At 46.3% G+C, this 20,205-nt stretch overlaps 1 protein-coding gene and 1 long non-coding RNA gene across 7 annotated transcripts in view; one reads left to right on the forward strand and one right to left on the reverse strand.

Moving 5' to 3' along the window:
* Window positions 1-7,118, reverse strand: part of LOC144318616 (uncharacterized) — a 111,624-nt gene extending 104,506 nt beyond the window's left edge. For both annotated transcript variants that reach the window (XR_013384675.1, XR_013384673.1), the window contains exon 1: window positions 7,006-7,118. This is a non-coding gene — a long non-coding RNA (uncharacterized LOC144318616). The remainder of the gene's footprint in view (window positions 1-7,005) is intronic.
* A 990-nt stretch (window positions 7,119-8,108) lies between these two features.
* Window positions 8,109-20,205, forward strand: part of TLE1 (TLE family member 1, transcriptional corepressor) — an 86,159-nt gene continuing 74,062 nt past the window's right edge. For 4 of the 5 annotated variants that reach the window (XM_077905761.1, XM_077905768.1, XM_077905780.1 and 1 more), the window contains exons 1-4: window positions 8,109-8,693; window positions 9,493-9,593; window positions 11,047-11,110; window positions 11,223-11,267. In XM_077905761.1, coding sequence (XP_077761887.1) covers window positions 8,670-8,693; window positions 9,493-9,593; window positions 11,047-11,110; window positions 11,223-11,267 — 234 coding nt within the window. In that variant the 5' untranslated portion in view covers window positions 8,109-8,669. The remainder of the gene's footprint in view (window positions 8,694-9,492; window positions 9,594-11,046; window positions 11,111-11,222; window positions 11,268-20,205) is intronic. The other variant, XM_077905775.1, reaches the window with a different exon arrangement.

Genomic DNA, 20,205 nt, shown 5'->3' on the forward strand with positions numbered 1-20,205 from the left:
AATGGGGACAGGAAAAACAAAAACATGCTAAACAGCTACAATTAAAAAGAAAAAGAAAAGATAGATGGGACATTCTAGCTGACAACTCTTTGATTATTCTTTGTCACTTTTCATGATTTTTGGGGGGAACTATTTATTTATCGGCACATCATAAATATGTGCCTCTGCGATTCTAGATGAGCATAACATCAATGTCCGAGATTTAGTGCCATTTTCGTTTCTTTCAAATTAATATTTAAAGCTTAGTACATACAGCAATAATCTGTTTCAGCATTATATTTCAAAATATTAAGGAAATTCCAAAATCAAACCAATGATTTGTAAATTTCACTGCAAAGCTCAAGCGATGAAAAGGCCAGTAGAACAACTATTTTTATCATGGGAATTAAGAAGTTAAAATAAAATTTATTTGCTATCTTATTTTTAATATATAGTTTTCTTTTTTGTTTTATAGTGAAGTTTCTGGTGATTTGAGCTTGATGGCACAAAAAACGATGCATCAGAGGATTGCTAATGTAATTTTCTCAAAGGTATTCATTTTATATTAATTGATAACTATGGGTCATTTGAGACTGCAGAGAAAACAAACAAAAATAAATAATAAAAAAACTAGAAGATCCAGAGCCAAGTGGGTAATCTTTTGGTTACTAAGTACAGTTTTTCCGTGATCAGAGAAAAAAACAAACAAAACGCCATTTTTTTCATACTTTTTAAAACTTGAAACATTGTGAATCAATCTTTTATCGACAAAGGAAATTTTCAGATTGACACATAAAGAAAAAGATGTAACATTGACCCTGAAATGATTTTCCCATTTTTTTTATCATGAAAGATTCCAAACATAGTTGAAATACTAAGATTACTAATACTAATTTAAGATTCTATCCTTAAATTCTGAGACTACATGTTTCAGGAAATTTGCTTTCTCTTTTTGCACACACACTTTTTATTTGCGGTTGCAGACATCATTTGAAGTTGTAGGCTTTACCAAGAATCTTCTCAGAACAACATCCTCCTACGTAACCACAAATTTCTCACGTCAAGAAAATTAACCATGATTCCATATTACCTAATATCCAGTCCCACATTCATATTGCCCAAGAAAGTCTTTCAGAGTTGCTGGGGTTTTTTTGTTTTTGTTTTTTGTTGTTGTCATTTTGTTTAATAACAAGGAACCGATTAAGATTCACATATTACATTTCTCTCATATGCCTTTGTTTGGAGGGACAGTCCTCCCTATTCTCTTCCCTACACCTGTAACACTGGCTTATTTTTATTTGTTTGTTTATTTTAAAGTAGGCTTTACACCCAACTTGGGGCTTGAACTCAGGACCCTGAGATTTAGAGTTCATGCCATAATGACAGAGCCAGCCAGGTACCCCTAATATTGACTTTCAGAAACATTTTAAAAATTTTTGTTATTTGAGGTGGGAGGAGCTGGGGAAGGAACAGAGGGAGAGGGAGAAGTAGGCTCTCTCCTGAGCAGGGAGCCTGATGGGGGGCTCAATCCTAGGACCCTGGGATCATGACCTGAGTCAAAGGCAAATGCTTAACTGACCGAGCCCCCAGGCACCCTAACATTGACTTTTTAAAGAGCCCAGGCCAGTTGTCTTGTGACATGTGCCAACATTCTGTATTTATGTCATTTGACTTGTTCATGTAGACCTACATGAACAAGTCTAGAATTTCCATTCTAGAGGCTGAAGACATCTGGAATACCTACTGCCTAGCCTTCTAGCTCTTTATCATTTCCCAGAGCTCCTCTGCCTTCAACCATGAGGAACACCACGAGATCACAGATGAGCTGAACTCCAGCTTCAACTCTTCAAAGCAATTGCCAGTTTCTTTTTTTTTTTTTTTTTTAAAGATTTTATTTATTCATGAGACACACACACACACACAGAAAGAGAGGCAGAGACACAGGCAGAGGGAGAAGCAGGCTCCATGCAGGGAGCCCAACGTGGGACTCCATCTCAGGTCTCCAGGATCATGCCCTGGGCTGAAGGCGGCGCTAAACCGCTGAGCCACCGGGCTGCCCCAATTGCCAGTTTCAAGAAAAAAAGTATTGGAGATCCCTGGGTGGCTCAGCAGTTTGGTGCCTACCTTTAGCACTGCCTGCAGCCCAGGGAGTGATCCTGGAGTCCCGGGATGAGTCCCCCATTGGGCTCCCTGCATGGGGCCTGCTTCTCCCTCTGCCTGTGTCTCTGTCTCTGCTTCTGCCTCTCTCTCTCTCTTTCTCTGTGTGTGTGTGTGTCTTGTGTGAATAAATGAATACAATCTTTTAAAAAAAAAAAAGTATTTAAAGGATACCACCAAAGCAAAAGCTTTTCTAAGGTCAAAAGAGAGGCGTCCTGGTTTAATACTGATCTCCTTGCAAGTCCAGGGTCTGCAGCGTGGTAGGCCCTCACAGACAGCACTCAGGGGGTCAAGGTCAGCTCGTGGTTTACGTGAACACATAAAGGAAGGATCAGCATACATGCTTCCTTTAACGTCCTTTTGCCTTACCAAATGACTCTGGCTCCTGTTGAGCTAAATACTAAACTGAAAGAATAAAAAAAAGTGTATTACCTCAACTTTTATCAGACTTCAGAATGGAATAAAAAAAAAACTTGCTAATTTACACTGAGACGTATTGGTACGTTATGCTCTGAGCTCCAGGAAATATCTGCTCTTGCCCCAAAATACTGTCTTTGCTTTTCAAGGGCAGCTCCCCAAGGACTTGGAGAGCTCTGATAGACAGGCCCTCTGCTTGAACTATTTCAAGGAAAACTAATCCTGCATCTACGGGAACACGGAGGAGTGTACCATCCATGTGCGTAAGATGTAAACAGGCAGAGAAGGGGCATTTAATCTATGAGAGAAAATGCTCCAGTGGTATTTGAGGCTGTGCTTCTGCAGTGGCTTATAGACAGAGGCTATTTTGGCCTGGTACCTCTCTAGAAATACAGACTTAAATAAACAAAAGTTCAACCTCCACCGAGGTGGTGTCCTTCTGCAAGTGTTTTTAAAAACGTGATTGGCCAGCTAAGAAGTTTATCCGTCTGGTGCCTCAAATTCTCAAACAGTTTATTTGAATACCACGTGAATGTCTAATCTCCTACAAGTTTTGGGGCTTTAACAAGGTAAACAGATGAGTGGCTGTGAAAGTAAACACTGCATTTCCTCCCAGGCTCCAAAATTCTACTCCCTCCATCCCTTTCACTGGCCCCAGCCTTCCCCTTCCCAAGCTTGGTCTCTTGTACCCCGCAGAAGTACTGAAATTGCAAAGGAGACATTTTTAATTATAAGTACTACAGTAATGAATTCAAGTACACTCGTTTATCATAAAGGGCTTTCCCATCTGTCTCTAAAGTATACTTAAAAAGGCTGTGTATTTGATAACATTAGCACTGAGCATCTTCCACATATTAATGTTCAGCATTTTAGATGTTCTTCGCTTCCCCCAACCCCTGAAGACAACACAGTTGTAGCTTGAGAAAAGGCACATTTATCTCTGTGTTTGGGAGTGCCTGTGTGGTCTCTTCCTAATTTATTTGCACTCTAATCCTCAGGGATAGCATCCCAATCCCCCATAGGCAAAGGGAGATTAGGGAATGGGGATGTCTGCTTCTCCCCATTCTGACAGAGAAAGGAAAACAACTTCCTCAAGTCCCTCAAGTTCATCTGGCCACTGTACAAATTGTTCTTGAGCATGGAGGGTTTCCAAAAGCCCTAATTAGCAACTCACAGCAAACATTTCTTTGCATTAGCTAATGATCCGGCTACACTTGTAAGCAAACAGAACCAACATATCTAATCAATGCTGAAAAACCAACCAAATGCCTATTAAACATCTGGATGTAATTTTCTAGTTAGAACAAAATGAAAACATATGCAGGTTCCTTTGATCTGCATCTTAACAAAGAAATTGTTGATAAAAAAGCACACTGGTCAGTCAATGTGTCATTTTCATAAACTACTCGTTTCTCTTCAAATGCTCCCAGTTTAATTTAGTTGGTTTCCTGCAATCTCTAATTTTACCATATTGTGTGAAACCGCAAGAGATTCTTTGGATGTGATTTTATTTGAGGTTTTACTGCTGCATGGATCGGCTACTGATTTTTTTTTTTTTTTTCCTTTCTTTGCTTTCTCTCTCCATGCCCCACACCCATCCTGCCCTTTTCTTTGGTAAAGGGATGGGGGAAAAGGTTATAAAGCAATGCTGGGAAAATTCTTCTGGACCCTACATTCTCAGGGTTTAAGAAAACTCAGTTAAAAAAAAAAAGTCAAATGAGAAAATGCATGAGCAATAACTCACAGCTAAAAGGAAGAGAAAATAATGTGATCTTCAGAAATTGACATACTCATTTCAAATAAAAAAAGTAATAGATTTAAAAGATGCATAATATCATTGATCAGCAGCCATAGCTTTTTCTATGACATGTTTAGAACCTGTACGATATACCATCTACTTTTTGTAATGACTTACGCCATTGGTTGACTTGAAAATTTGATAGTCAGCAGCAAACAAATGGAAATATACCCCTATATGCATCAAGGATAAAATAAGCAATCTGGTAATCTTCTTGTTGCTTTGCAGAGGATAAAAAGGGGATTGTTTTTTTCAGAGATAATTTTCTATGGAAGCGGCGTACTTAATATCATTTCATGTAAAAACATCATCAACGCATGAATATGTTAAAGGTAAAAAAGATTATGGTTAACAGACTTTAAATAGAAGACTAAAATGATAGATTTCATGGGTAGGATTATTTTCTTTTAAACAGGCTGTAGCCAATCTGCACATATATTATTTATTTAAAACATAAGATTAAAGCTACTTGATTGTTAAACACCATCATTTGTAATGCAGTTTGATGAGAGTTTTGTAGTATAATTATTACAGCATGACAATCACAAAGAAAATATGACCTTGAAAAGGGGCCCAGCCTTCTCCCTCTGTCAAGGAGGATGGGATACACTCGAAAACCAACCATCTTTATGTACACAATTAAAGCTCTTCCAATTTTGAAATCATCACTCTTTCTTTTCTCCAGATACTACATTATACGGAATTCAGAAGGTTCTTGACTCGAAGTACACCGTTTTAATCTCTCTGTTTAAACCTAATTACCAGTGTGTGCTAGTAAATCAAAATAAAGCTTGGGTAAGCCAGGGAGAAGTGTCAGTTGCCCCAGTTGGCTCAGCATGCACAGGCATATTTGTGGCATCCAAGTTCTTTCTACACAGTCCTGAAGCTGATTATGGGATGAACTGACCATAGACTGGCATATGGGGCCCAATCGCTAGATGAAGATTACAAGGAACTCAGGTTGCCAAAGGACAAAACTTAGCTGCCCATGAATCACATTATTTCAAAAAGTCCTATACGTGGAGCAAGCCTGCTCCAGTCATCACTCCGTTTAACTCAGGAAAGAGGGACAGTGCTTCCTTCCTTTTCATTCTCCATGTTAGCAAAATGAACAATATAACCCTCTCCCCAACCCCACTTAATGAGAACACTGCAAAACCGCATACCCAACTTGTTTAAGAATTTACTGTGGCCTTGTACAGGCTGGCTAAAATCGCTCCCTTAATTTTTCATTTATAATTGATATTTGGGATTGATGCAATTATAGACAAATCAATATCATACATATTTAAAAACAACTCCAACGGTGAAATGTATTATCTAAAATGATTCTTTTAATATTTCAAGAAAAAGATCTCTGAGAAAGAAAATCTCCGAATCAAATGTGTTTCTGTTTAAATAAATGCTTTTCCATAAGTCCCTGGAAAGTAAAATAATGAGAACGTGGGCGTTATTAATACCAAAAACTGAAGTATATTCCAAGGTAGGATGAATGCTTGTCAAAGACGTGTCTTTCTTACCGAAGCATTCACCACCATTTGGCTACCACGGTATTATTCACTCACCAACCGTGTGAAAATAGCTCAACCTAACTGTTCTTTAAATAAAAGTATAAATGCGGCAATACTGAAGGTTCTCTGCTGTGCCGTGTATTTGGAGAAATAGACAAAAACTGGAGATTGACACAGTATGCCACATTTACTTAAAACCTCAAAATACCTTTTAGGTCAAGTTCCACTCGTAAGAATTTTAGCCACGAGGGGCTGATGGACCCAACGCTTCCCATTTAGGTCCTTACGCAGCTCCGCCCTGCCCTGGGTACCACCCAAAGGATGGGGGTAAGGGGCGGGCAGGACAGGTTCCCAGGTCTCAATGGGGGTTTATCCCATTGTCTCCCTTGTGTCTAGTAAGTGGGCACAGCCTCGTGGGCGTGTTGCTGAGAGGCCCCTAAAACTCTCGGCGGCCCCCAACTCCCAAGACGGCGAATTCGGCCCAAGACAAGGGCCCGAGATTTCGCGCTTCCGCGACTGGGACGCGCGTGCCTTACCCTGGCAGCACCTCAGGGCATCCTTCCCGCCAAACGAAGGCAGGCCGACCTTTCTGCAAAGTCGTCTGAAATGCTTCAATAAAAGCCAACCGCTCCCACGTTGGGTGCAAAGGGGGGTGGGGGGTGGCCTGAGTATTAAAAGCCTAGTCTTAGCCGGCCGGGGCCGTGCGCCAGCCCACGCGCTGCCGCGGTTTCCACCGGGTGCACAGTCCACTACTCCTTCTCACGGACACGCAGCTCACGGAAAAACAATCCTCAGAGAGATTTCTGAATGTGACCTCACTTTCAAAAGAGGAGCATCACACAAGGGCAAGCACGGAAAGACTCGTTTGGCTCGAACCACCCACCTCCCCAACCCTCCCCCGCCCCCCCTAAGAAACTGCGCGGTTAGACTCCGAGTCACTTTCACTGGGATCTGAGGATTTCCATTAAAGGGAAAAGTGAACAAGTGGCAGGATTTTTGCAAACTCGAGCCCCCGGCTTCCGCGGCGGCACGCTCGCCGGTCCCTCCCGCTCGCGCTCGCCCGCGCCCGCGCCCGCGCGCCCCCGCCCGGCCCCACGTTACTTTGATTGACAGCCCGGCCCCGCCGCTCTCCTTCCCACCGACCTTCCCATCCACGGTGCCAATCTCGGCGTCTCGCCTCTTCCCATTGGCTGCTTTCGGCGTCCCGCGGCTCCTCCGGGAACAGTTCCTCACCGAGCCCGGGAGGACGCGGCTGGCTGGGGGGGGGGGGGTGGGGAGCGGGGTGGGAGGGGACACCGGGGAGACGGCGGAGACGCGAGCGAGTCGGGTGGGAGCGGAAGGGGGGGCGGCCCGCGCAGCGCTGCGCTACCATAGGCTGCGGGGAGGCGTCGCGTCAGCGCCCCACGTTGGGCGCCCGCGCGCGATTGGCTGGCGCGCGCTGCCCCGCCCCCCGCGGCCTCCCGGACCCACGTCCCCCGCCGGCTCTGCGCTCCCGCCCCCGCCCGCGCGGGGCTGGGCGGGGCCGGCGCTGGTTAGCTCCGGAGTGTGAAACCGCGTGTTAATGTAACCGGCGCGAGAGGCGCGGGCGGCGGCGGCGGGAGCGGCGGCTGCAGGAGCAGCGGCAGCGGCAGCGGCGAGCACCCTGCGCCCCGCGTCCCCGGGGCGACCGCCGGCGCCACCCCCACCCGCTCACGGCCGGCCCGCGGCGACCAAACCCCCCGCCGCGACTACTCCGGACCCGCCCGCGGAGTTTGCCCGCCGGGGAGGGAGGCCGCGCGGCGGAACGCGCTCCTGCTCTTTTCTCCACCGCCTCGCGGATGTCGCCCCCCGGGTCGTGAGAGAACTTTGCGGCGGGCTGGAGCGCCCTGTGCCAAGAGGCGGACGAAGGGAAGGAAAGAAAGAGGGCCCAGGCCGGGGCTCGCAGCGAGAGTCCGGAGCGCCCGGGCCGGCCGGGTGGGGCGAGCGCGCGCGGGGCGCGGCGCCCGGATGCGCCCGGGGCTCGAGGAGCAGCGGGCGGCTGCCGCCCTGCCCGCCGCGGAGTAGCCCCGCCGGGCCCGGAGGGTTCGTGCGACCGCGGAGTCCGCCGAGTGCCGCTGGCTCGGGGCGTGCCGAGCCGCCTCCCGGCGCGCCCTCCGCACTTTCCCCGCCTCGGCGTCCTCCCGCGCTCCTGCTCCTCCGCCGGGGCTGAGGCTGCGGGGCGCCAGGCGCGGACCCTCCGCCGCCCGCCGCCCGCCGCCCGCCGCGGCCCGGGCCGTGCGCCTCGCCGCCTCCCGCAGCCCACGAGCGCCCGGTGACCCGAACGTCGCCAGGTTTGTGGGTGTGGGGTTAGCCGGGGGCGCCGGGCCACCTGCGCCTCGCCCGCGGCCGTGGCCGCGGGGAAAACCCGGAGAGGAGGCGGAGCGGGAGAAGAGCGAAGGAAGGCAGCCCGCCTGGATCTGTTTGCCCGGGACGGGTGCCGCGCACCGGGATCGCCGAGGGGAGCGCGGCCGGAGTCGCCGCCCCCCGCGTCCCCGCCGAGGCAGCGGAGGCCCACGGGCCGGATCGCAGCCCCCGCGCCCTCTTCTCGGGCGCCGGCGTCACCGGCCCGGGTGCCCCGCGATGTGGCCCTGAGCGAGGGAGCCCGCAGCGGCGGGAGCAGGAGCGGCCGGGGCGCCCCGCCGAGCGCGCCTGCGTGCGTGGCCCGCGCGCTCCCCGCGCCCCGGGTTTCGCCCGGCTTCTCGGCTTAATTTTCCTCGGCGGGATTAAAGTTGGAAATTGAGCGGAGAATTGAGTTGCCCGGAAACAGAGCTGCGGCCGCCGCCAGAGCGATGTTCCCGCAGAGCCGGCACCCGGTGAGGCGCGGCGGGGTACGGGGGGAGGGGGGAGGGGGCGCGGGGTGGGGGCGGGGCGGGGAGGGGATAGACGCTCGCCCCGCGCGGCAGGCGACGGGTCTCTGTTAAATTCGGGAGGACCACCCTCCCCCCCGCCCCGCGCAAGCCTCTGGGGGTGCAAGGCTGGGGGGGTCTCGGAGCCTCCCTCCTGCGCTGGGGAGGGAGCTGAAACTCCATTTTTCCCTCTACTCTTGCCCCCCCCCCCCCAGTTGATGTCTAGACGGGGCGGGCGGGGGCTCCCGGGGGCGCTGGGGTTCTTTCCCGGAGCGATTTCTCCGCCCACCCCCCCCCTTGCCGAGACGGGTAGGACGCCCCCCCCTTTGTTTCTCGTCTCGCCTATTTACATGTCAATGCGGCCCCCGCTCCGGCGCGCCCGGAGGTGGCCCCGCGTCTCTGGGAACGCGGAGCGTTAGGCTGTTGTTTTTCTTCTCTGGTCCCCGGGGTCATTATCGCCCCCGTGGGGAGGGGGCGGGGGCAACGACGACGATTTGGCCTGGTTTTCCCCGGCCGCCGGGAGCCCCGTCCCTACAGCCTGTGACCCGGGCGCACGCACCGAGCACCGAGGAGGCTCCAGGCCGCGCGAGGGTCCGCTTTCTCCTTCCATCAAGCGCAGAGCAAACTCGAGTTCAGGGCTCCGTTTTCCGCCACTTCTAACTTTATTTTTTGTTTACGTCCCGCCCACTTGTGCTTCCTCTGCCTTCATTGTCTGTCTGTCTCCCCGCATCCCTGTGCCTCGATTCCCCTCGGCGGCCGCCCCCAGACGCCGCACCAGGCTGCAGGCCAGCCCTTCAAGTTCACTATCCCGGAGTCCCTGGACCGGATTAAAGAGGAATTCCAGTTCCTGCAGGCGCAGTACCACAGGTGCGTGTCCGGCCAGGACAGGCGGGCGGGCGAGCGGTAGCCCCGGGGGCAGCCCCGGCACCTCCTCGCCCAGCCGGGGGCGGCGGCGGCTGTACTTAGTCCTCGCGTCCAGGCGGTGGCGTGTGGAGTCGCAGTTAAGACCTGTCATTCATGTTACCCTGTTTCCAGGTTATTCCTGGGCCGTCTCTCCTCTAATCTCCTCCTACTACCATTGTTTCCCTTTTGCCGGTTTGCTGCTGTTACAGGGAGCCTTTTTTTTTTTTTTTTGAGTATTTAGGAGTTGCATGAGAACCGTCAATATTTGCACTTCGTTTATTTATTTTGCAACAGGCTGAGCTGAAACCTTGGTTCAATCGATGCTCCAACCCTGGAGTGCAGGTTTAGGGAGGCAGAGCCAGTGTTGAAATCGCTCTTTGCCATACCAGGGGATTGTGTTGTCTGAGACAAAGTCCATCATGGGAGACCAGGTGCTGTTAGCTGTGCCCATCACTGGTGATGGGGGGGGGGGGGGGCGTTAGGTGCAGGAGGAAGCTCCCCTTCCTTGGCGTCGTCATTTTGGAGTGGTTTGGGAAGGACAGGGGACCGCAGTCTCATTTATGTAAATCCTGGCTTAGTCTCTTCACCTAACTGAGACCTACTTCAAAAGGTTTATAAGTGAAAAGTGATTGTAAAGCGCCCTGTCCATAGTGGATTTTCCAGAACTGTTAGTTTCTTTCCCATGTTCCAGTGAAGTCTTAGCTGATTAGAGCTAAGAAATAACTCTGTAATGACAGCCCTTATTTTGGTCATGCTTGAGAAAAAGTGCACAGATGCTTGGGTGTGAATTTTCTTATTTTGTCAGAGGCTTTTCTGATTGTTGACCTTTTGTCTGCTTGAAGATAATAATCTCTGGAACTTGAGGCATACCTGCTCACACTGTGTTTACCAAGCCGGGAGTAGCTACTTAACATATTTTGGCAGGGATTTAAAAACAAGATTTCAAAAGGGACCAACAATTGTAGAAGTAACTCTAGAGTATAGTTTTTAAATTTGGAGACTGTTTGAGTTGGCATAGATGGGACAGCCTGTGTCTGATGCTGAAAATTGTGCAAAGGCCAGATTTTGGTGGAATCCAGAGGAGCAAACTGGTCCAGGGAAGTAGGAGTGAACAGATGAACAGGAGGAGGATTTGGTCTTCTGAGTAGATCAGGGCTTTTGACAGATTTTTCATTCTTGGCATCTGACCAGGTATGCATCAAGAAGAAAAATAATAGTAGCTGAGTGGAGACGCTGTACTGTTCACCTTATTCCCTTTCCCTATTAAATGCAAGGACAAAGCTTTTGCATGTTTACCTAGATAGTTTATGGCTTTTCCAAATTGGTCTGTGTTTTTACTTGAAGTGCAAATATGTGAGGCAGATGTTAAAACAAGTGACATAATGTTTACATTAAGTTGCCTGTTTTGTTTTTGTAGCCTTAAATTGGAATGTGAGAAACTGGCAAGTGAAAAGACAGAAATGCAGAGGCACTATGTGATGGTAGGTATCAGAGATTAGACTTCTCTCTTTTGCATGTAAGATTAGCAAATACGTGTTCCTAGCATTGCAAAACATGAATTAATGAAATGCTTGATTTTTTTTCTTTTTGCAGTATTATGAAATGTCATATGGATTAAACATAGAAATGCATAAACAGGTAAGCTCTATTGAAATCTCGAGTTGAAATGAGAAATCAGTCATTATGATTCTATAAAACTGGCTGTGTCCTCAGTGGTGGGGGGGGGGCGGGGAATTTGTATGCCCTTAGTTTCTTTCCCTTCCTGTGAATTGGTGGTAGTATTTTGCAGCAAGAGTTGCTTCTTGACAATTACAGAATCTGTAAGTGACTAGGTGAGAGGTGCTTTGGAAATGTGACCCAACCTGTCTATAGGCTGATAGAAATTGAGTCTCTGAGTTGGCTTTTCCACCTGGATAGATTTATTCTCTGCTTGAAAGATCTGGGTATCCCATAGAGTTCTGAAATTCAGAGTAACTTAGGTTTTTTTGCCGGTTGGAACAGCAGTGTGGTCCTGCGGGTGGAGGGGAAAGAAGGATATTCAGGAGTTTCTTAAGCAGGTTAAACATTGTATATGACTAACTGTGGGGTTCTTGTCTTGCTTCGGGGTTGCATAAAGTGACATTCAAGATTAGTGGCTTATTAGCAAACATCTTTTTGAAAACTTTCTCAATTGATGCAGATTTGGAGGTGAAAAAGCATTCTTTTATGGCCACAGCATATGTTGGGAGTCGCTTCAGTCCTCGTGGTTTTAAAAGCATGAAAAGATTAGTGACTGGAAAGCTCTAGCTATGACTATGAGTTTGCAAGTTCCCATAAAATTCACACTTATGGCTACTATAATGGTGTATAAAAAGAGTATTGAGCTGGAACAAGGCACTAAGGACCTCATAAGAGAAGAAAAGCTAAATGATTGCTCAGCCCAAAGGACCCTCGATTGAGTAGTCATTGTCTGCCAAAGAAAGCATTAATGGCAGGGTGTAAGTATTCTGGAGATATGCTGACATTCACTTTTTCATCAAGACGCTGGTACAATAAGTCTTTTAGAAATCGATTGCCTCTTAAAAAATTATCATCAGATGAAGTTGCACAGTTGGACACATTTCAAAGTGCAACAATACAATTCTTACTTGATGTATATGTGCTATTTCATCTCAAACCCTTGTTTCATTAAATTAAAGAGCATGGCTGACCGGCTGGGGCACAGTGGAGAAATTGATTAGTTCAGCCTTCAGATCTTCCTTATATTCAAAGACTTTCATTAAGCAAGTGTGTTTCAGAGTTGAATTCTGCTTTTGTAACTCCACACTCTTTGATTTTTAATTCATCATAGATTTCATAATGTTAAGTCGTGTACATTAGATCTATTCTCAGATATGTGTTTGGAAAGGGATAGTTAGGTTCAGGGCCTTTCTTTAATAATATAATTGGACCTTTAAAAATGCTGATTTTATTCTGATTTGCAAAATTGGTAGCCTAGATTATGTTGGGCTTGTGCCTTTGTTTTTTGTGTGTTTGAATGGCAAGTGCCTGATTGAGGCGGTTGTAACTTGTTGATAGTAATTGGGCAAGAAGATCTATGGTCATTTAAATGAATTATGCAAATAAGCTGGGTGAAGGAGTTGTAACCTGCCACTTTTTTTTTAAGTTACCCCAAAGGCATACTTTTTCTAATCACAATTCTAGAAAGGGTAAACAGGAGACCAAGCTTTTTCTTAAACTCAGAAACTCAAAGGATTTAATAACTTCACCAACTCTTTTACAAGGAAACACTACCTCTGGATGATGCTGTATGCTGATGCAGGATTTATTGGGGAGGTAGAGGAAGTGTGTAATTCTGCCGGTTCCTGAAGGTTACATGGTTACATGACCTCTTTTTTATCGAGTAGGAAAAAGGAAGAAGGGGCGAAGAGGGTCAGGAGCCCCATGGTGTGAAAATAGGTTTCTAATGAGTTTCTATACACTATTGGGCATCTGTGGGTAATATTGTCCATTCGTGAGCCACTATGCATTAATAATATTGCTGCGTATAATTGGCTCAGTAATTTGAAAAATGTGAAAAGCTGAGAGATGCCATGTTCTTCATAGTAGGGTATTAAGCCTCTTGAAATTTAGTTTATATTGTAAATGCTGACAGACCCGTAACTAGAGTGGTGTGCAAAGCAGTGCTGTAATTCAGTTTAAAGTGGCCTTACATTTGAAAAACATCCTTCTGAATGTCACACATTAATAATAAGTTCTGAGGAGGCATTTGGTGCAGCTAGTAATCATAATTCTTATTAAAACTGGTGACGTCTGGCCCCCAGGGTGTAGCCAGGCTCAAATTGATGCTTTTTGCCGCCTGATCACCAGCATGGCCTAAGTGCTCATTATATTGTAGAGAGGGCCTTTGGAGCTCTCATTAGATTTGACAGGAATTCTCTCTGGGGGGAAACTGGGCATTAGTGAGACTCCTGACAGGCTGAAATTAGTCCTGCTTTATGGCTTATAACCAAATGCTAGCAAGGCATCATCAGGGGACACAAAAAATTGTCATTTCTGACAACATCTTTGTTACTGAAAAAAATGCAGCGATGGGGAAACTTTCCACGGAGAGAGCTTTAATGTTGTTAAGATTTGTCTGCAGTGTGACGACCGCTCTCTCCACCTTTCAGCGGGTTTGTCTAAGAAGTGAGTTTTAGAGATTTCAGTGTCAAATCTCACCACCAACTTTCCCGTCTGGAAGTTTTAAAGTGGAAGCGTGTCCAAATGGAGAATGGTATAATTGTGGTTTCCTTACTTGGGTTGGTGCCCACAGTCCATGTTTATGTTGTGTCAACACTTCCTGATAAGCCTTTCCCTCACTTTCTCTGCTCCCGTATGTGGCTGGTTACTGAAAAGTCAGTGCACGAGGGATGGTAATGGGCACTTAATTTTTTTGCTGTGGCATTTAGACAGTTGTTTTTTGTTGTCGTTATTTTGAGGAGTGCCTGGGTAGCTCAGTCTGTTAGGAGTCCGACTCTTTGATTTTGGCTCGTGCGGTGATCTCAGGATCCTGGGATCTTAGCTCCTGTCTGGCTCCTTGCTCAGTGGGGAGTCGACTTGAGATCCTCTCTCCCTCTCTGTGTACACACACTCTGTCTCTCTCTCTCTCAAAATAACATCTTAAAAAGAAAAAAATACAGGTTTTGTTTTTTGAGTCTTTTATAGATCTCTGCCTACCCATCTCTCTCCAGGTAGATTGTAAACTCTGGGTATTTATCCAGAAGAGGTGGAGACATCTCATAAAACGTCAAGGCAGTTCTATGCCCCCAAAGCATTAGGGTACATTACAAAACAGCGGGTGAACGTGAGTCTAGTTGTTTTGAGGGCTGTGCCTGGTGTGTTTGGCAGTGCGATCTTTCAGGTTTTGTTTTGTGTCCTGTGGGGTGGTATGACCTCATTTGGTGTTTTTGGAACAAGATGCACTGTAAATACATACATAAACCTTATTTATTCCACTTGTGGATCTTTTTACAGGATGCTGATGAGGCCATGCCATAAGTTGTCTTAGTGGCGTGAATTTGTACAGCACTTAACAGTTTTCAGAAGTGATTTGCCTCATCCTGTGTGGTTGATTGGGTAGGTGTTTTGCCCTGCCTGCAGCTGTGGGCATGTGTTCGGAGTCTGGTATTTGTCAGGGCCAAGTTTCTGTTGAAGCTGGTCACCTGGTTCCCTAGAATTCAGTCCTGCTTTCCTTGATCGACCCCTTCCCCCCGCTGCATTGGAGGATGAGGCCACACCTGTGGCCTGCGTGTGGTGACCCAGTGCCCCTGGCTGCATGTCTCTCCTGTTCTTGCTCTTTGTGCTGAAAACTTCATGTCATGATACACAGTCACATCAGGACCTGGTGCATTCTAAGAGTTCCTGAAAATCAGCAGTAGTGACTGGTCTACAGAGGTCACAGCCATGGGTAAGGTAGAAAGTTGTAGCCAACCGAGCACTACTGTCTGCAGGTTAAAATATGTCTAAGAACAAAAGAAAACTCGAAACTGTTGTCAGGACTCCTGGTTGAGGCCCAGTGCACAGTGAGTGTGATCACTTTGTCTCTCTGTGCCTCTATTCTTCTGAAGAGCAGGCAGAGTGAGCACTCGGGGCTCTCCAGGGCGGCCAAGAATTTAAAAATAAATGAAAGGACTGGCTCTGGAAGGAAAGAGGGATTCTGCAGTGTGGTTGTGGGGCGGGGAAGGAGAGGAGAAAGAGAAACAGATGAGAGCTTAACATAACCAAGCACCATGTGATGTTTCTGCCAGCACCGTGTCTCAGACCACGTAAATTTCGGAGTGAAACCGCTTTCACGCTTTTGATGTGTGCTTTAAAGTTTCTCTTAAAAAATAAATTGTCCTCTGGTAGTGTTTTAAAAGTGCTTAGGTGGAACTGTTAGGAGTTCACCTGCAGGTTAATCCCTTAGATGTGACTCTTGCTATTTGTCTGCAAGTGTTACCTTTCTTCCTGCTTTATAACCATGTGTGTTTTCTGTCTACCATTTCTCACTTTGAGATTTTTTTTTTTTCCTGAGTCTACGTCTCAGAATGGGAAAAGACTCGCTGTAGTACTTGCAGTTACAGCTAAGCTCTACCAGGTGTTAATTACCTTGTAATACAAAGGGAGTCACTGTCATCAAGAGTGGAGTGGTCCCCAACTTCATGTCCTTAGTGAGGCCTGCCCTTCACAAGCTTCAGTGAAGAGAGAGAAAGCTCCCTGTGTATTTGGAACACAGATTCTGAGGCACAAGATTAGCCTTTGGTTTTTATCAGCCAGCAGGGAGAATCCTCCCAACTTTGTGTCACTCTGCCTGACCCCTTCAACAGTTGGCTAGTTCATGGTTTCTATCCAGAGCCTAGACTAGGATGAGGTAAGGGATGCACTTGCCCTGGGGCACAGAATTTAAGGAAGGGGTCAAAAAACATAGTCATTAAGATTTTTAAAAATATTTTTAAATTCAAAATTCATGCCAAAAACCTCTGAGGAATGAAATATGTGATCTTAAGGATGGGCCTTGGTATAAAATACAGTTCCATCGGGATGGGTCCCGATTTAGGGGACTTTGGGGACTGGATGAGTCATTGACTAGTCTGGGCCTCAGTTTCCTTCTCTGCAAAATAAGTGATTAGACTAGGCAAGTTCTCAGAATGACTCCTCTTAGGAGAGGAGAGTTGTCCCTCCAGACCGCACCCCTGCCAGAGTTGAAAACCTGGTGCCCTGTGTCAGTTGAGGAGAGTCTTTTGGCCAGAGAGCTTAAGATACTCCTTCAAATAGTGTTTATTAAGAAATGCAGAAAGAATCTGTTCCTTTAGCAAATATTTAAGTAAATCATCTTGTGTGGTAGTTAAACTAACGATATATTCAGTTACTGGCTCATGGAACCATTTTAGGTTTCCATAGATGTGAGTGTTTGCTCTTCTATTATTAAATATTTGTGGTCTTCAGGAGTGGATTACATTGGAGGAAACTAAGAAACTGGGCTTCTCAAAGGCTTTGATTGGCTCAATTGTCAGCTCCCCCCGCCCCATCCCTGTTGGCTTACTGTTAGTTCAGAATTTGAAAAACAGATTTTCAGAACTAGTACTTTTAATGTCGAATATTTGGTCTGATAGTTTTAAATTAAATTTTAGGCAGCTGTTTTCATAAGTAGGCTTATTTGACAAGAGTAGGCATTTATAGATTGAGAACAGTCCTCACCAATGGGATTGGTGAGTTTTGTATTATGAAATGTGCCATAGAAATGTGTCTTTGACTGTGATTTGGTGTTTTAAATTAGAGCACGTGTGTGTGTGTGTGTGTGTGTGTGTGTGTGTGTGTATGAGAGAGAGAGAGAGAGAAGGCATGGGCACTAAGGTGTGGCAGATAGAGGGCAAGGTGAAGGTCATTTTGGGTATAAGATGAAAACTAAGAGGAAAAACCAAACTCCGAGAATTCCATCCATTGAACTTATTTTTCCATCTGCCAGATGGAGAAAAGCTGTAGGGTGTGGTGTGTTTATAGCACTATGTACGTCGAAGAGGTATAGTCACATATATTATTTCCAGTGTATTGGTAGATACGTACTGGATTTTCACTTGACTAAGTAGAACCAGTTTTTGAGAATGAATCTGTATTTGAACTTGCACGTCCAAATCATGCTATTTGTGGAACTGCTCAGTTAACTGCAGTACTGTACTCGGTTTGATACTGCGGGCGCCATTCCTGGTCTAACTAGATTGTTAGTTACTCCCTGGTATTTTGTGCATCCTGTCCTTGAAAAACTTGAAAATATACCACCAGACGCGTTCGCTTACAAATTTATGAGTTATAAAAGCGTATAAAAGTATTAACACATTGTATATGTTTGTCATAAATGGAAATCATAAGCAGAGGGATCAAAATAAAAATCCTCACGCCATTGGTGTGTCCTCTGCGGTCACTTGGGTCCATGTGCTCTACTGTAGAGACCAGCAGCCTCCATCCAGACGCTCCAAACTCCAGCCCCAGAATGGGAGCATCTTTAAAGTGGTGAATGCAAACTTTCAGGGCTGGGTCTTCAGGTATGTTGGTGTGTCTGTTCTTTCTAATTTTGACTTCCCGCTTTTGTCAGGGCGTCTGTGTCCATCACTCACAGCCTCGTGTGTCTGCCCCCAATTACTGTCCCTACTAGTCTTGGTCACTTCTGTCCTCCTTCCACCAGGCCCTTTAATCCAGCCAGTGGGTCTCCTCTTCCTGCCTAAAATATGTTATGTATTTTTCTGTTTTGTTTAGAAAAAGTCCAGGTCGTCTTGTCAAGCTTCACAGGCCTTCCTCAGTATCCTTCAAGGTCAAGTTCAAATAACAACACTCCCTGTTTACCTTAGGCCTTCTGTGTCCTCTGCACCAGGAGCCTGTCACGTCACTGAGTTTTGTTCCAATTTCTGTAATCCTGTTTTTTCACATGTGTCTTGTTACTCTCACTAGGTTATGGTCTGCTCAAAGCTTTCATTTGAGACTTACTCCAACTGCTTCCCAATGAGTTAGCCAAAGTGGGCACTTGTTAGATAGCATTTCATGTGCAGCTTAAGAGAGTGGTGGTTGGGGATGCCTGGGTGGCTTAGCGGTTGAGTGTCTGCCTTTGGCTCAGGGCGTGATTCTGGGGTCCGGGGGTCCGGGATCGAGTCCCTCATGGGGCACCCTGTGGGGAGCCTGCTTCTCCCTCTCCTCATGTCTCTGCTTCCCTCTGTGTGTCCCTCATGAATAAATAAATAAAATCTTAAAAAAAAATAAAAGAGAGAGAGGGTGGTATTTGTTAATCATTTTGGATCCTGGACCCATCTGAAAATCAGGTGGAAGTTGCTTGGCAAATAAATTCCACACGTCTTTACACGCAAGATAGCCTTACCCAACAGTTTTGGCCATTTATCATAAGATCCTTCAGTAAATCCATGGAATCCAGATTAAAAACTTGAGCTCAGAGTACCAGGCTGGATTCTGAGGCTGACGTGAAGAATGAAATGTTTGATTTTGCTAGATGTTTTACAGGACTTCAGGTCTCATATAACCACTTCTGCTTGGTTTTTCTTTGGGACCAGTGATTTATAGACAATATCCATGGAGGCTTCTTCATGGGGAATTTAATTACAGTGGTATATTTGGGTTTGTACTGAAGAGAGAGCGAAAACAGAAGTGGTGTGTTGCCAAGGCCTGGATTTCTGTGCAAGCAGCGTGTGTGCATGCATCATTGGCCCTAGGGTCCCTGTTGGTCTCCTTAGGACCACTGCAGCCCCTAAACAGAATTATGGATAAGTAGCTCATAATGTGTTAAGTATAAAGACATTTAACTTGACTTAGTTGCCAGATTTCTTAATGACTAATATCATCCCTCTTGATTATTTACTTTTGGTCTTTACATACCTCTTTGCCCCACCAAACATTTTATCGTGAAGAATTTCAAATACACGGAAAAGGAGAAGGAAATAAACAGTGAACACCCACACTGTTCTCACCTGTGTGATCCCAGGATTTGCCTGTCACATACCTTACAAAGAGCTTTTGCTGACCTCCCCCCAGTAAATAAGTGAAAGAGTAATTCTGGAAAACTTGGGTTTGTTGGAGGGCCGGACCTTTTCTTAGCTACCAACCCCATTTTAGACTGAGAGGTGAAGGAGGGCTTTTCTCCAAGTACATTTTAAGAATTCCATCTCAACAGGTGTTTACAACATTTTAGCGCACTTTCCTCTTAGACTTGCCCTTTGTGTTGCGACATGGTTGTATTATGTGGTGTTAGGGCGCTTTCTTTTTCAGCTGTCACCTGGAAGCAGAGATTTGTACTTAAACAAAAAAGCCAGACTATCCTCCCCTCACCCCCCAGCCTTTCCTATTTTTTGGTCCTTCAGAAAGGACCTTTAAGATGCCATCAGCATATTCTCTGGGGAGGGAATAGTTTTCATGTTGTTAGGTAGGAAACTGGGAAGAAATGGTGCTAAAGGACTCCGATTTTGAACTTTGGATGGATGGAAACTGTCCTTTTAGGGAGTTTGCATTGGCCTCAGAGCCCATGGATGGTGCAAGGATGTGAAGTGCCAGAAAACAAAACCTCTTTGAGGACCCCAGTGTGAGGAGGAGGCTCTCGAGGCCAGGCCCTCCAGAAGCAACAGCCTTTGTCTCTCCTGGGCGCCCTCTTGATGCCTTGAGCAAACAGCCGGTCAGAGCCTCTTACAAGTAAGGTGACCAGCCAGTGTATTGACACACAGAGACACAATAGAAAACTGCATTAGGAGGTGAGCCGTTGGGATTTGCAGTAAATATATTACAGAACACAAGTGACTTGCCGATACTGCTTGTTTAGCAGTTTGCAAGGGCAATGGCAGTATGGATTTTTGAATTAGAAGGGAAGGGCTGTTCTTTCTCTGTGCGGGAACATCTAGTTGATGGCTGGGGAGAAAATTGATTTAGAGAACAAAATGCAGCCGCCTTTATTTGTGCCATTTGAAAGGCTTCTGTGGATTAGTGAGTGAAAATAAAAAGGTCGCATTCGGTTTAGGAAAGGAGGTCTTAACATTGATCTGCATCTTGGTCTGGAATGGAGAGAATAAAGGATGGACCACTGGGATGG

Source organism: Canis aureus, chromosome 1 (assembly GCF_053574225.1).
Source record: "Canis aureus isolate CA01 chromosome 1, VMU_Caureus_v.1.0, whole genome shotgun sequence".
In the NCBI taxonomy this organism is placed as follows: Eukaryota; Metazoa; Chordata; class Mammalia; order Carnivora; family Canidae; genus Canis; species Canis aureus.